The 16613-nt window shown below is 47.3% G+C and overlaps 2 protein-coding genes across 8 annotated transcripts in view; one reads left to right on the forward strand and one right to left on the reverse strand.

The window, feature by feature from the left end:
* The window catches only part of LOC102561541 (store-operated calcium entry regulator STIMATE), a 59373-nt gene extending 48046 nt beyond the window's left edge, over positions 1-11327 (forward strand). For 2 of the 7 annotated variants that reach the window (XM_059725757.1, XM_014607489.3), the window contains one exon: positions 10655-11327. In XM_059725757.1, coding sequence (XP_059581740.1) covers positions 10655-10768 — 114 coding nt within the window. In that variant the 3' untranslated portion in view covers positions 10769-11327. Of the gene's footprint in view, positions 1-1436; positions 1666-1781; positions 2074-10508; positions 10539-10654 lie in introns of those variants that run through there. The other 5 variants (XR_009461483.1, XR_009461484.1, XR_009461485.1 and 2 more) reach the window with 5 other exon arrangements.
* A 2396-nt stretch (positions 11328-13723) lies between these two features.
* ITIH5 (inter-alpha-trypsin inhibitor heavy chain 5) overlaps positions 13724-16613 on the reverse strand; it is a 52446-nt gene continuing 49556 nt past the window's right edge. The window contains exon 14 of the mRNA XM_006264736.4: positions 13724-16510. Within this exon, the coding sequence (XP_006264798.2) occupies positions 16218-16510 (293 nt within the window). The 3' untranslated portion in view covers positions 13724-16217. The remainder of the gene's footprint in view (positions 16511-16613) is intronic.

The raw sequence follows: 16613 nt of genomic DNA on the forward strand, positions 1-16613 counted from the left end.
AAAGGGCAAACATTAATCAGTGACCAATTGGTTTGTTCCCATTATTTGCTTATACAAAAGTTCACTGGACATGTATAGCGTCCATACCTCTGACGGGGTTTTCGGTCAAGGCCACAAGCCAAGCTGCTGCATCTAATCCTTTCCTTCCTCCTGACCTCCAGCCCCGCTTCATAAGTGCTGCGCATACAACTTCTAACTTCCTGCTGTGCATTGGTAAGATCAGTGAAAACCTGTAAAAGGAGTGAAGCTGGCATCTAAACTTGGCTTCTGCTGGTAGATTTAAATTCCTCTGGAGGTGGACCTGTGCAAGGAGTGCATTTTTCTTTTTTTGTCCGTTGGACCCACTAAGTTTACTTGCACTTTTGGCATTTAGCGCTGAGACTAAATCTGATAATGGCTTATACATGGAAGCATACGATGAGCTGGCAAGTGTTGGTGCAATGTAGGCAAGAATTTTAGCCTGGAAATGTGCTGCTGTGTGTATCAGATAAGCTCGGTTTTCAAGGGTATGTGGCATGGGAGAGCAGTGGTTTTCAGCCTTTTTGGACTCGGTGCCCCCTCCCATAACTTGTGAATTGAGTGGCACCTGATTTCAAAAAACTACTCTATGTATTACAGTGCATCCCTCCTTTATGCAGGGGCTTGGCAGTAAGGGTTTGGGATTGTCTAGGCAGGGACAAGCCTGAACCTGGCTTTACTACTTATCCCCTCACTCCTCCCAGCACCTTTTTAAAAAGCCTGGTGGCACCCCAGGGTGTCTTGGCAGCCTGGCTGAGAATTGCTGTATTGAACTTTTTTGTATGGAAAAGTGGCAGAAAAGTGTTTTTTAAACTTATCAGGCAAAGGAATGGCGCACGCCTGGCCTGCGTACCTCCTTGGATGAAAGCTGAGTTGCTCCCCAAGAACACAACTGGGTGGGGAACCCATCCTTTCACAGGAGTTAAAGCAAAGCAGGTTTGATCTGGCTGCTTGTTTTACTTTAGCTCTTAGTTCAAAGTGTGACTCTTATGCTAATCTTTTTAAAAGATCTGTATGGACACGCCTATGTTTAAAAAAAAAAAAATGCCAGAACTAATTAATCATCTTGAACCAACTAGACAAATACTTTGTTCAGATTGAAGCATACTTCTGATCTCTGACCTGTGGCTGCTGCTGTTCACACTTTCTTTCCATTGTAGTTGGTAGAGTTGGCTTTGGAAGGCTCTTTTAGGGGATTTAAATCAGTCCATGCTTGTCATGGTGGATGGACACCTGAACACTACTTTTCTTGCTCTTGCAAGTTGAAAGCCTTGTTTTAAACAAGTGTAAAGTTGTTCTAATTTTTTAACTTCTCTGGAGTTGAGGCCTGACCTCCTTCCCCTCCCCAGTTCTCAGGCTAGAAAGATCTGATTGTAAATTACCAACTTGTGGCACAGCTAATCCCTCTTATTTTGTAGCAGATAAGAGTCCCTAACCTAAGAGTGGCTGAAAATGGAGGTATGATGGTGCTATAGCCGTTCCAGGGTGGAGGGCTGCTGTTCTCCAACACTGCTGGTGCTGCCAGTCACATCTGGAAACCAACCATGACTGTGGTAGTGAAGAAACTCTACTTGAGGCTGTCCATATCTAGGGAATCATGCTTTTGTGGAAACTATGAAACCTGGTGTTTCCTGCAAAATCTGCAGGGTGGGTATGGGGAAAGAGAACTTTTTTTTTTTTTTTTTTTTTTTTTTTAAAGCTTTTTATTTCTTCCCCTTCCTGGATGGGTCTTGTCCTGCCAACTGGGTGCCTTTCCCTCCCAGGTGGGCTGCATCATGAAGAAGGTACCAGTCAAGGCATTCAGCAGTCAAGATGGCAACTATCTCCTTGTCCCTCTGCCAATTGGCACCAAGGAGCAGAGCCTTGCCACCCATCAATGCAGAGGAGCAGGGCCACTACAAAATGCCTGCAAAATGGGCTCTTTGTGCTGAAACAAAGCTGTGAAAACGGCCATCATGCCGCGAGTTAAGTAGATCCCTACCCATATCCCAGCTATTGCAGGGTTTCTCCTTGCAGTGCATTTTCCAATAACCAAGTAATAGCTTCTGTGGTGGGGTGGTTTTTTTTTTTTTCCTCTTTGAAATGGTCACAGCTGAATAAATCTTGCTGTAGGGAAGGCTTTGCAGTTGCTTCCTTTCCAACTTCTCATCTTACTGTGGCTTTTATAGGTTTCAAGTACATGACTCCACCCCACCCCCCGCTCATCTCCTTCTCCCCCCTCTTTTTACATGTTCAGAAACATTAGCTCCGACTCAAAGGAAAGACTAAGCTGACCTCTAACATCCAAATAACTTCTGTTGGCTTGACTTGTAACCTTCCTGCTCTACTCTCTCTGGTGTTGCAGCTAGCTAGGAAGTGGCTTTAACTTGGCATTTTGAGTATTGTCTTACTAGAGCTCTGCCAGGCTTGCTGCCTTCATTTTGACCTTGCTCCTTCACATACAGCACAAAATTGCACAAGCTGTCTGCTGGTCAACTGGCTGCACCAGTATTCGTGCCCAAATGGGCAAATAGTGTAAATGTAATGATCTTCAAGACCTCGGACTTCTGTCTCTGGGGACAGAAATTGCACACAAACTGGTATAAGTGATTGGAAACCAGTTTAAATCTGGAACCCATCTCCAACAGAAGTTCGGTGCGCAAACTGCTTCCAAAATGTCCGAACCCGGTTTAAGGTATCAACCTAGATGGGATGTAGTATCAGACTTAACCGATTTAAGTTAAATCGGTTTATTGGACTTCTGTTCCAGCTGCCTTCCAGATTCAAGTTAACTCGGTCACCCTGTCTCCCAGGATGCTCTACACCTTCCCCCACAAACCCACCCTTGCAGGTTGGGCAAACTAGCCTTGGTCCAAGCTGTCTGCTCCAGATGAGCAGGGAGGTGTGCTCTAGCGCCCCCCAGCTTCTGGCCTGGGCCACTGCAAGCCTGTGGCTGCATTTCTGGACTCAAATGTGAATGTCTGTTCGCTTGCTTATTGGTTCGGTGTGTGCAGCTTAGACTAACCTGCGAAGTCTGAATCAATTCAGCCTCAGGCTTTTTAACTGCCTGTACTTGGCTTTGATGTTCTCCATTAAACTTCTTCAAAGCCTTGTGTCTGGTGATATTGTGGAAATACAGCATTGCAAGCAGTTCCCTTAACTTTTTAAATTGGCCATCTGAGTTATCTCTTTAATGTGTCCAAGGCCCATAGTTGCAGTGGCTAGTGGGTATCTTGTATCCAGACTTTTGGAGCTAGGATTTGGTTGGGATTTCTCCCCCTGTATGGATAGTCAGTGGTGCATGTGTTCTGCTTGTTTGACCAAGATAATTCCTTCCCTGGCTGCTGGTAGCTAATTGAGGAGGGGGAGGGGGATGCTGAGTATTGCAGGCCAGCTCTGCCAAGTACAAAGTGCCTGTGAGTTTATCAGCATTCATCAGGACCGTCTCGGATAAGGCGCCAACAACCCCCATTACGTGGCTTACTTGAATTTCACCCCTCTATCTCCACAATGAAGGGTTTCATTCCTGTTGCATTTGAGCTCAGAAAAGGCTTGTGTATATATAAAATGGAGCTGCTGCTCTTAACCTGCTAAGGACACTGTAGCACGGTCTCTGTGGCTGGAGCGAAAGCACCTAAACCATCTAAAGGGCTAACATCACTGCTTGCAAAGCCCCAACCAGCAATCCTGCTACTGAAGTAATGACTGGAAAAGGGCTAACGTGGTCCCCATTTTCAAAAAGGGGAGGAAGGAGGACCCGGGCAACTATAGGCCGGTCAGTCTCGCCTCCATCCTTGGTAAAGTCTTTGAAAAAATTATCAAGGCTCACATTTGCGAGAGCCCGGCAGGGCAAATTATGCTGAGGGGAAACCAGCATGGGTTTGTGGCGGGCAGATCGTGCCTGACCAACCTAGTCTCTTTCTATGACCAGGTTACAAAACGCCTGGACACAGGAGGAGGGGTGGATGTCGTATACTTAGACTTCAGGAAGGCCTTCGATATGGTATCCCACCCCATACTGGTGAACAAGTTAAGAGGCTGTGACGTGGATGACTGCACAGTCCAGTGGGTGGTGAATAGGCTAGAGGGTCGCACCCAAAGAGTCGTGGTAGATGGGTCGGTCTCGACCTGGAAGGGTGTGGGCAGTGGGGTCCCGCAGGGTTCGGTCCTTGGACCGATACTCTTTAATGTCTTCATCAGCGACTTGGACGAGGGAGTCAAATGTTCTCTGTCCAACTTTGCAGATGACACAAAGCTATGGGGAGAAGTGGACACGCCGGAGGGCAGGGAACAGCTGCAGGCAGACCTGGACGGGTTGGACAAGTGGGCAGAAAACAACAGGATGCAGTTCAACAAGGAGAAATGCAAAGTGCTGCACCTAGGGAGGAAAAATGTCCAGCACACCTACAGCCTAGGGAATGACCTGCTGGGTGGCGCAGAGGTGGAAAGGGATGTTGGAGTCCTAGTGGACTCCAAGATGAACATGAGCCGGCAGTGTGACGAAGCCATCAGAAAAGCCAATGGCACTTTATCGTGCATCAGCAGATGCATGACGAATAGGTCCAAGGAGGTGATACTTCCCCTCTATCAGGCGCTGGTCAGACCGCAGTTGGAGTACTGCGTGCAATTCTGGGCGCCACACTTCAAGAAGGATGCGGATAACCTGGAGAGGGTCCATAGATTCATAGATGTTAGGGTCGGAAGGGACCTCAATAGATCATCAAGTCCGACCCCCTGCATAAGCAGGAAAGAGTGCTGGGTCTAGATGACCCCAGCTAGATACTCGTCTAACCTCCTCTTGAAGACCCCCAGGGTAGGGGAGAGCACCACCTCCCTTGGGAGCCCGTTCCAGACCTTGGCCACTCGAACTGTGAAGAAATTCTTCCTAATGTCCAGTCTAAATCTGCTCTCTGCTAGCTTGTGGCCATTGTTTCGTGTAACCCCCGGGAGCGCCTTGGTGAATAAATCCTCACCAATTCCCTTCTGTGCCCCCGTGATGAACTTATAGGCAGCCACAAGGTCGCCTCTCAACCTTCTCTTGCGGACGCTGAAAAGGTCCATGTTCTCTAGTCTCTCCTCACAGGGCTTGGTCTGCAGGCCCTTGACCATACGAGTTGCCCTTCTCTGTACCCTCTCCAGGTTATCTGCATCCTTCTTGAAGTGCAGCGCCCAGAATTGCACGCAGTACTCCAACTGCGGTCTGACCAGCGCCCTATAGAGGGGAAGTATCACCTCCCTGGACCTATTCGTCATGCATCTGCTGATGCACGATAAAGTGCCATTGGCTTTTCTGATGGCTTCGTCACACTGCCGGCTCATGTTCATCTTGGAGTCCACTAGGACTCCAAGATCCCTTTCCACCTCTGTGCCACCCAGCAGGTCATTCCCTAGGCAGTAGGTGTGCTGGACATTTTTCCTCCCTAGGTGCAGCACTTTGCATTTCTCCTTGTTGAACTGCATCCTGTTGTTTTCTGCCCACTTGTGCAACCTATCCAGGTCTGCCTGCAGCTGTTCCCTGCCCTCCGGCATGTCCACTTCTCCCCATAGCTTTGTGTCATCTGCAAACGTGGACAGAGTACATTTGACTCCCTCGTCCAAGTCGCTGATGAAGACATTAAAGAGTATCGGTCCAAGGACCGAACCCTGCGGGACCCCACTGCCCACACCCTTCCAGGTCGAGACCGACCCATCTACCACGACTCTTTGGGTGTGACCCTCTAGCCAATTTGCCACCCACTGGACCGTGCAGTCATCCACATCACAGCCTCTTAACTTGTTCACCAGTATGGGGTGGGATACCGTATCGAAGGCCTTCCTGAAGTCTAAGTATACGACATCCACCCCTCCTCCTGTGTCCAGGCGTTTCGTAACCTGGTCATAGAAAGAGACTAGGTTGGTCAGGCACGATCTGCCCGCCACAAACCCATGCTGGTTTCCCCTCAGCATAATTTGCCCTGCCGGGCTCTCACAAATGTGAGCCTTGATAATTTTTTCAAAGACTTTACCAAGGATGGAGGTGAGACTGACTGGCCTATAATTGCCCGGGTCCTCCTTCCTCCCCTTTTTGAAAATGGGGACCACGTTAGCCCTTTTCCAGTCTTCTGGGATTTGGCCCGTGCGCCACGAGCGTTCGAATATTCCCGCCAGTGGCTCTACAATGACGTCGGCCAGTGCCTTCAGCACCCTGGGATGGAGCCCATCCGGGCCTGCCAACTTAAAGGCATCCAGTTCTTCCAAGTGACTCTGCACCATCTCAGGATCTACGTATGGAAGTCTGGCGCCTTGCTGCTGCCTCTCTACAACCCCAGTGAGACACTTATCGTGCCCCTCGCTAAGGAACACTGAGGCAAAGAACTCGTTGAGGAGTTCAGCCTTGTCCCCCGTCTGTCACCAATTGTTTCTGTCCAGAGAAGGGCAACTCGTATGGTCAAGGGCCTGCAGACCAAGCCCTACGAGGAGAGACTAGAGAACCTGGACCTTTTCAGCCTCCACAAGAGAAGGTTGAGAGGTGACCTTGTGGCTGCCTATAAGTTCATCACGGGGGCACAGAAGGGAATTGGTGAGTATTTATTCACCAAGGCGCCCCCGGGGGTTACAAAAAACAATGGCCACAAGCTAGCAGAGAGCAGATTCAGATTGGACATTAGGAAGAACTTCTTCGCAGTTCGAGTGGCCAAGGTCTGGAACGGGCTCCCAAGGGAGGTGGTGCTCTCCCCTACCCTGGGGGTCTTCAAGAGGAGGTTAGACGAGTATCTAGCTGGGGTCATCTAGACCCAGCACTCTTTCCTGCTTATGCAGGGGGTCAGACTTGATGATCTATTGAGGTCCCTTCCGACCCTAGCATCTATGAATCTATGAAGTGGAAGCAGTGACTTGCTGGAAGATCCCGAGTCCTGCTGTCCAGTAGGTCTGTGAGCCACCCCTGTGCCTGTCCAGGTCTTCTCTACTGCTGAGCTATAGAAATGGTGTGTGGGGCTGTGAAGAGGAGCAAGGGTTGCATTATAGCCTCGAACACTTCCAGGAGTGACTTTTGTCCTCTGGTATGAATTGAATTTTCTTTCTGTGCTGTTTTGTCTTTTTAAATTCAAAAAGCTTCCAACTGGGAAGGGCTTCCAGCAGGCTCTTTCCTTCAGTCCCTTGTGAAGTTCCTTCCCCTCCCGTCTGAACACGCTGTGCTGTGTGCCGGTGCCTTGCATATGTTGAATTGCAGAAGACTTGAGGGACATGCAGACTTGAATGAAGGATTCCTGTATTCCAGCCTCGACTAATATCTCCCTGCCGCCTCCTATGCAAGTGCCAGTAAACCATATCAATGGCATCATTGTTCTCTTTTCATTGGAAAAAAAAAAAAAAAAAAGTTGGATTTTTTTTTTTTTTTTTTTTTTAAAGCCCTTTAATGTTCATTTGATCTCGCTGGGTTGGTGGCTGTACCCAAGGGCACATGGCAGACTAAAGAGCTAAGCTGAAAGTACACCCATCTGACCTTGCTTTTGCACTCTTTTTCAAATTGTCTGTGCAGGAAGTCTTTTCTCAAATGACCCTTGAATGTGCCTCTGGATGTTGTTTCATTGGTTAATGTTGGGACTGATGAGGGATCATGCCATGAGTCTAATGGACCATGTGGCTATCACGACACTTCTGGTTTGTGCGTCTGAACCAGTCCCGTCACCCCTCCCAGCCTCCATAGCTTTCCATGTACTGACTTATGCCAGGTTTCTATTAATAACACAGAGTTGGGGTCCTAATGAACTTCACAAGAGTATTTCAGATACAACTGGGATGGAGAGAGGGAGATTGAATGAATGAGCTGCTAGTTTTTCACAAGTGCTAACTTCACTTGATACAAAAGAAGGGCTAACTGGGCTGACAGACTAGAGAACAAAACTTAAGGTAGCTGTTTTTATTTGCATCGTGGTATAAATAACCTCTCGGCTATATTCTGATTATTGATGGCCCATGTTACACCTTATATTCTCCATTCTTGTGACAGTGATCTATTTAAGGCATGGTTCTTGGCTTGGGATCCAGCCTGCTGATGGAAATCAAAGGGCCTGGGGGAGTACTGGGGTGGTGCTATTGCCCTGTGTTCTAGGTCTGTTATTATAAGTCTTCTGCTGCACCTAATCGGTTCATCCTGTTCATGATGGACACCTCCTGTTCTTGACCCATCCTGATGGGTGACAAGGTCCCTTTGAGCCCTAAACTCCTGTGAATCTGTACTATCCATCCTCCTCTTAAATCTCCTCCAGTAGAGGAGCTAATGCAGCTCTTTACATGTACCGTGTGTGTTTGGGGACCTATCCCATGGCTCTTGGCACCGTGATGCTCCAGGATTTTCAGTGGTGGGAGAAAGTTGCCTTTCCAGGAGTCTGCCAAAGGGAATGTCTTGGCACAGGTGTCTGTCTGAAACCTTGCTGCAGAGTAGATGGGTTGGGGACTTCAAGCCTAGGCTAGCTTGAGCCCTCTGGGTGCAGGCCAGCAGCCCTGTGAGGTAGATGTCAAGATGCTGCAATTACAGCAGTGAAGTTCCCAAAACCAGGCTGGGATGCTAGTTCAGAGGGTCCTCGCCATCCTAAGCAGTAAAGCAGGATGCCTGGAGAGTCTTGGGGCTGGCCTCCAACATACCTGTCTAGGCTGTGTGCAAATTGATGCTTTTACCTCCGGAAAGGGACAGCTTTTTGTGACAAATGACACCTGGCCTAGCCAGCTGTTTGCTTTCAAGTTCCATAGCCCCCAGCCATGCCACACTTCACCTTGCAACACAGCAAGGGAGACTTGTCCCCACTGAAATGTTGTATTATAAAACACTCTTTCCATACTTTTCCAATGCATAGTGGGGTTTTTACCATGCTTCCCACTGCTGTACCTTTCTCATGTTTATGGGACACGGTTAGCTTTGCTTTAGTTTGCAAAATCAATCGAGGGAGTCCAGGGCAGGCTGTGCAAGGGAGCCCTCTCCCTCCAGCCCCTCCGTCACTTTTGAAAGATAGTGATTCATTGCAGTTTTCTGTGTATTTTCCTGTTTAGTCTTCCTGTTGCCATGGTTGTTGGCCCTGAGTTGCAGCCTGTATGGTTGCAAATGAACACGCCTTACATCTGCCATGTGTGTGCACTGGAATATCTACAGCCAGAGACCCACACCCTCCCTCCCCTCCCCCATCATAGCTGATATCCAGGACTAGGAAGAAGCCTTATTCCTCAACTATCAGGCAGCATGTTTAACCGTGTCTCAAAACACAGCAATACAGGCAAGACCTCCTTTGGCTTTGATACTTGGGAGAAAGCATGTCAGAATTGGATGCATCGTGTTGGGATTCCTAATGATGAAGTACCGTAACTCTCATATACAATATACCTCTGAATATAATATGCACCTTTTTTTTAAAAGGCTGAATGAAGAAAAAGATTTCTTCCATAATGGAGTTACGGTGGCATAGAGCAGGGGTAGAGCCTAGCCTTCAGATGATTTGCCGTCTCTGAAGCCTTCGCTGCTGCTAAAGATTGGTTCCCATGAGTGGATCTCCGATTTGCTAAAGAGTCTCTAAAGCTGTGAAATAAGAGATGGATCAGGAGATGTTAGCACACAGCTAAAAGAAAGGCATGCTTGATGAGTGGAACAGCAAGACCATTAGAAAAGGTAGACAATTGTTAGCACATCTGGAATGAAGAACAATGAGCCATTAAGTCTATTAATTCCCTCAGCTGTCTGAATACTAAGCCCATGGCTACTGCACTGTGGAGCTGGAGTCAAAGCATGGTGTCTGTTTTAGGCAGAAAATTAGCTTCCCTGCTTAATATACGCACCCAATTTTGGGGGGCTGACTTGAGGGGCAAGAAAATATGTCAATACATATTGGACATGGGCTGGAGTCTTGTTTGCTATCTAAAGCTAAGCAGGGTAAGATGTGGCCAATGCAGAAATGGGAGGCTTTCAGTAAAGCTGGGTAAGAAGTGGTTTTCTTCTTTAGTAAGTGGTGCTTGTTTTTCAGAGGTTTCTGGCTCTCAGCGGGTGGTTGGTGACTGATATGTAAGCTGTCTAGCTGACAGATTTGCGTCTGAACTGATCCAATCTGCCTTTTTAGCTTAACTCTTCCACTTTGAGCTGCAAATGCCACTGGATTGCAACTACCCCTTGTAGGATCTAGGGGGATGTCTACAGATGGCCAACGAAGTGCTATGCAGAGGTACCCAAGCTGGATCTGAACAAAAGAGCTGCATCAGTACAAGCAAGGTGGTCTGGCAAAGCTAACCGGTCTGGTTGGAGTGCTGTACTAACCACAGCTATTTTGCTTCCTGTATTTGAACCAGCTTGACTATCTCTGCACGGCATGGCACTGCACTGCATAGACAGGATGGATACCCAGCTCTAACTGGAAAGAGTGCACTGAGCGGGGATTAAGCTCAGACTTTGAGCCTTGTATCACTTTGACTAGGGAGGCTTGGATCTCTTGATCTTAGGGCAAAATGAGGGTGGCTCTGTATGGTCACTGATGAAACTTTTTATCTTCCAGTGAGCTGTCTTTTAGGAGATGCTGCCTATGGTATGTCCAGTTTAAAAGGCATTTGGTGCAATGCAGCTGCAATTATACACCAGCTGTGTAGCCATGAAGCGCAAGTCCTTGGTCAACAGTCTCTCCATTCATTCTTGTCTCTGCAGGTGTTGCTCTCCGCGGACTTGGATTTTGACCATCCTGAAAGCAACCGGGACATCTCAAGGCTCCAAGGGACCAAGCCGAAAGTGAGGCAGGCGGGCTACCAGGTGGTCATTTAACCAGCTGGAAATCAAGTGAAATGGAGAAAGTGCCAACGAAGAAAATAGTGAAAGCTGTTGTTGAACTCTGCCGGAGGGCTGGGTAGGCGTGATAGTCTCTTGTACCTATGAATGGAGACCATATACTAACACTACCCCGACGGACCCTTTGAGAAGTTACTTTTTTCCCCAATGATGTATTTGTACATTCTGCATTCTTGCTGCCTGGTATGGTGGCTGGCACTGCGTATACATAGTGCCCGTACCTGTATTTGTCTCCCGAGCACAGCAAGGGTAGAATTAATAGTTGCATTTCTCTGGCTGGCCAGCTGGTTTGTAGTTTGTCAGGACTGAGGCATAAAGGAAAGCTCAATCTTTTTATAAGAAGAGATCTTTATCGTGTATTAGCTCTACCGGGCCACTTTTTTATATGCACAGATACTTGACTTTGCAAAAATGTATTTAAATGTCCTTTTTGGGGGATGAGGCTGATTGGACCAGTGAATGACATGGGTGTCTGTTTGGTTTTTCTTTTTACTGTTTTATACGGATGGTAATAAAAGCCTGATTTTTGAAATTGCTTTATGGTTGGAGCATTCTTGTACTTGTCAGGCCCTCACAGCACAGTTATTGGTAAACTAGTTCCATTTTTCTTAATGCCCATCTTCCACTGACTTGCAGCTTGTCCTGCAATGTCATGACTGAACTGGAGTCATTGTGAGGTTGGTCGTGGCTCTCGGCTTTTTTGTTCAGAGAAATCGGAAGTCCCTTGAGCCAGTGGTGGTAGGAAGGGATGTGAGGGGGAGAGTGATATATCTTAAAAACCTGCTGCCGATGGCAAAGCTCATCTGTTCAGGAGATGGGGCTTTTTGTGTCTGGCTGAGACCAGAAAGGACTTCCAGGGAGGACCTGAAGGGTCTTCCCGGGCTTTGCTACCTTCGGCTTCAAATGCACTTCCTTGATCTGCCTTCTTGCACAGAAACGCAACAGCAGGTGTGGCTCTGAGTAAATGCTGCACTGCACACCAGGGGAGAACAAGTGATGTGGCTGTGCTGCTGCATGCTCTACTGAGGGGTGTTTGGGGCCTGGTTTTTCAACTAAAATACCAGCGCTCCTAAGGAAGACTCTGGAGCCAATGGGAGACTGGGGTGTGGTTGTTTTGGGGGTTTTTTGGAGCACCCTCCTTGATCCTCCAAAATGCTGTGCCCTCAGCAGTGCCTAATGATTTTTTTGCTGGATACCAAACAGCTCCCTATGACTTACTGAAGCTCGTAAAGTGTCTCTTTAATGAGGATTTTGAAGTGCAAGCCCAAACTTGCTTCCCCTCCCTCCTTTCATTTTTTCAAATGAACCTTTTAAGGCCAAGTCATGAAAGGTCAGGACCACGTGAGGTTCAAAATGCCAACGTGGTTTACAAACATCCGAGACTAAAGGTGCCAATTACAGTATGTGATCCCTTCCACGAAGGCACACATGGCTGAGTCGAAAACCGTGTTCAGAACAGAGCTGTGCCAAAATCGTGAGGTCTAGATGTTGCAGGGGTTTGGGTTCATCTTAATCCAGGTGGCCAAAATAGCACTTTGCAAGAGCTCATCTTGGTGAAAAACCAAACCATGCCCCAGTAGACTGGCATGGTGTATTAATATTTTATATGACACACAATGAAGTGCATTAATCTGTTTCCCCTATGCAACTTGTGCACCGTCATACAATGCACAAGTTGAGTAGAAGCTAAATTTTTGGGCTGCAGGAGATACCTGCAGCAAGACTTTTTGCAAATATGCATTTTTGTGCTGCTAGTTGAGAATTTCATGGAGCAGCAGAAGTTGGACCTCTCGATACACTTTATTCTTTAGCAAAGCACCCTATAGGCATACAAAATGCGTGCATGCACTTCTTTCCCTTGACTTTGCCCATGGTGTGCAAACACACTCGCATACAGCACATCCACATTTTCCTGCCAGTGCTTAATCTTATCTCAAGGGCTATTGCCATGGTCAGCAACACCCCCTCTTGGGATTGCTCCCATTTTTTATTTTATTTTATTTTTTTCTTTTAAGGCTCCTAAATGAAATGGAGGTGGAAAGGATGGAGAGAAGTTCAGGGCTCCCTCTAGCTATATAATATAGGGAAACCTCCTGAAGAATAAGGACTTGGGACAGGGGACAAGCTGATTGTACCTCCTTTAGGCAGACAAGGTTCCTTGGGTGAATTTGATATCTTTTATTAGACCAACCCAAATAGTTGGAGAATATTTTATTAAGCAAATTCACCCAAGGAACCCTGTCTGCCTATGTCCTTAGACCAACACAGCTACAACCTAAACCCCTACCTCTTTTAGAAGCTTTTAAAGCTTTAATAAGAAAATACCTCTCCTTTAAACAGTACAGTAGTTTTACCCAAGTCCTGTTATAAGATCCTTTATCCTCCTTCAGAGAAATCTAGAGTCACTACACAGCCTTTTCCACTAATGTTTAAATACCTAGAGATCTTTTATTTAACTCATTTTCTCCCACTCCACCCCTGCAAAAAAATAAAAAATAAAAAAATACTCCCCTGCACATACTTCACCAGGCAGAACAACTTATGACCCATCTTAATGTTCAATCCACTGAGGCAGCTGGCTCGGATCTTGTAGAGAATGAAATGCAAGACTGTGTAGATTAGAGGATAAATGTCCCTTTGAGGAGGGAAAATGCTTTGCCCAGTGTGTTTTATATACCTGTGGACTAGACTCTGCATAAAGATGCTGCTAGAGGATGGCATTTGGCTTTTTCTAAGCACGTTTCCATCAGGATCCCTCTGGCTTAGTGTTCATTATTGGTGATTGAAGGGTCTGTTGGGGGAGAAGGGGTGTGCAGCTGGTCTGCCACATGACAGAATAGACCAAGGTCTAGTTCATGTGAAACAGGCCTGCATTGGGCCTCTGGCCAGGCTTGTGCTGCTTCTACACCAAATAAAAACTTTACTTCTATGTTCACTGTAAAATGTTTATTATGAAAATGGATAAGTGGACCCATGTTACCCAGAACACCAAGGTGCCCTCGTGGCAGCTGCATGGAGTGAAGCTGTATTTCACTGAGAATACAAGTCCCTTTCTTTGCCTGGGAACTTGCGTGCATAGAGGAGCGCACCGTAACCCAGAGTAAAAAAAAAATCAAAAAAAATAAATCTACAGCTACCATAAAAATGCTGCCCTCAATGGACTGTGCATTTCCTACAGCCTGGCACAGTGGTGGAAGACCAAGCTCTCTCAAGGTGTTGAACTAGGGTGAGGAGTGGGAACTTGGTAGGGAAACCTCTTGGCAACAAGTGCGGTGCAAACGTGCCTGATTCCCTTGGGGATGTTCTTTCTGCAGCTTCACCAGTATCCAGACAACCAACTCCAAGTAAAACAGCCAGTTGAGTGCAGGATGTAAAGCAGCCTATGTATTCCTGCCACCTTTTCAGGGCAGAAACCAGTTTGACCAGCACAGTTGCCCATTCCCTTTGATATTCTCCCTCCGTGTACCTGCTGCAGGACTCTCAGCTTAGGTTGTTAGGTCAGCTTGCAGGAGGTCTGTGCCTTAGCCCACACCCAGGCCTCCCACCAGTCAAACAGCAGGGGTGTGTCTTTTCTTTCTCCAAAATAGATACTGGTCACAAGTGTCAGGCCTATGGTAGCTTATGTGGCAATCCTGGCTTGAGGATTAGGGTGGGAAGCAGCACTCAAAAGTCTGCCTGGGTTGCAACCAGCTCCCTGGAGAAGATTGTTTCTGTGCCTAGGGCTGTGAATTCTGCTTTCATTACAAAGCACTAACTTTGGCGCGAACTCTTGGCACTTGAGGTACCCTGGCTGAGCTTGGTCTTAGGAAATTTTTAATCACAGCCAGGCCTATTTTCCTGTAACGAGTATGAAAATTCACCAAAATGCAAAGCTTAAATGCGTGTGTAATGCACCTGCACAACACAGGATCAATGGCAGATCTTGCAGCTGAAGGATGCTGTAGATGCCAGACTATGGTGACTTTTTCTACAAAACATATGGTGAGCAAAAAGACCAGCAGTGAGTGTGCCTGCATTGCTAAATCTCAAAGCTGTTCCTCTGCTCTTTTTCCAGATGACAACTATTTGGCTGTTTTAAAAGATGCTTCCACACACGCTCCCTTCCCTTTTTGAGTCCCAAAAAGAGAGAATACATTAGCTCAGCTTTGGCCTCCTGCACAAATATGTTTCTAATTGCTGGAGTCGTCTCTGGCAGCATTTTACTAGTATAAGATCTCCCTGGTGGCTGATGTGCAGCTTTATTAAATGATGCTTCATATTTTTAAATAGATCTCAAGCTAGTCCTTTGGACTGGCTCCCTGTGCTTTCAGGCACCTGCAGTGGGGGTGTCTGGCCTGATTCATAACTTTGCCTTCCAAACTGCCTTGTCTGTGCAGGAGAGGAGAGGACTGTTTGAAGGATAGGCATTTGGAGATTAGAAATGAAGATCATAGTTTGCCCCTCCACCCTTTGAGCTGCTTTCTTTCCCAAGGAGCTCTGACTGTAACGGTTGCTAGAGGAGTCTCTGTAAATACAGGAGTTAGGACATGCGCTGTGGTCATTGGATTCCTAGTGTCCAGAGAGCTTAAAACTTTTCCATTAAATAGAGGTGATGCCTAGTACTGTAATGAAGCAGCTGAGCTGTGTGTTGGATGCCCATGCAGGAGCTTTTTGGAGGAAGGAAAGAACATGGTTTTAAAACCACAGCTGAAGGACTGCTCAGCCAAGGTGCTATGAGAGATGGAGCTTACGCTGTCACTGTCATTGGTTTGGACGGAGTTACCATCCAGAGCACGGCTGCAGTCCAACAGCAATAAGCCATGCAAGGGTATGCTCTGCTTGAGATCCCCCGGGATAGAATTTAATTCTTCCCAACAAACCCGAACCAGGTAGTGAGGGCCAAGAAAGCAAGGCTGCAAAGAGGCTGCATGGTTTGTTTAACCCTTTGCTGCCCGTGGGTTTCTTCCAACACATGCTCCTGCCCCTTACCCAAAAGCATCAATGGTTGAATCGAGTGGTGCTCCAGATCATCTCCGCAGTCAATGAGATCACTTTGTTTTATCCCACCTCAAACATCGTCCTCTACAAGTTGTACCTAGCTGTGTGCGATGAGCCATCCGCTGGTGGATATTGCACAGCACCGCGGGGGATTGATTTATTTCTACCCCAGCTTCTCTCTGCGCTGTTGAATTCAACAATACCTGCTCCCTTCTTCCCCCTCCATCCCTGCCCATCTGGAAAGTGCTGGCCTCCTTGCATGCAAAGCCTCACCCCCACGTTCCCAGGACTCAACCCACGTTCTTCCAGCACAGAAGAGAGGCAGCAGATTTCCAGAGGGAAAAGCTTGAGCACCAAGAAAAAAAAAAGCCCCACCCAGCGCGAGAGGCTCTTGCAGGGCAAACGATGCTACACGCGCTGGTGCAATCAGTGCGATCTGCCCTCACAGTCAGTGACTCATCCCAACGCCAGTTCCTGTATCGAAAGGATGAGAAGCCAGATAATCCTTGTAGACCCCATCAATCAGCTTGTCTGCATTGTTCTTGGCAAACCAACAGTTGACTTCCTGCTGACCGTTGTAGATCTTCCTCTGCTTCCGCACAACAGGAACCAGGCGACCTTTCACCTTCAGGGTATTCCCAGGGCCTGGCTTCGGCTCTTCTGTTTGGTTCTGACCGAGCAGCTGAGCACTTTTGCCTGGAGGGTCCTGGGCAAGTTTAACCTCATGGTACAAGAACTGACCTGCAAGGAAAGGTTCAATTTACTTACTGAAGTGGCTGCTTGGTGCCTGATTTTTCTTTTCAATACTGTCCACCTTTATTTTTATCTTTTGTAAACACCGGGA

This window comes from Alligator mississippiensis, chromosome 4 (genome assembly GCF_030867095.1).
Source record: "Alligator mississippiensis isolate rAllMis1 chromosome 4, rAllMis1, whole genome shotgun sequence".
NCBI lineage: Eukaryota > Metazoa > Chordata > Crocodylia > Alligatoridae > Alligator > Alligator mississippiensis.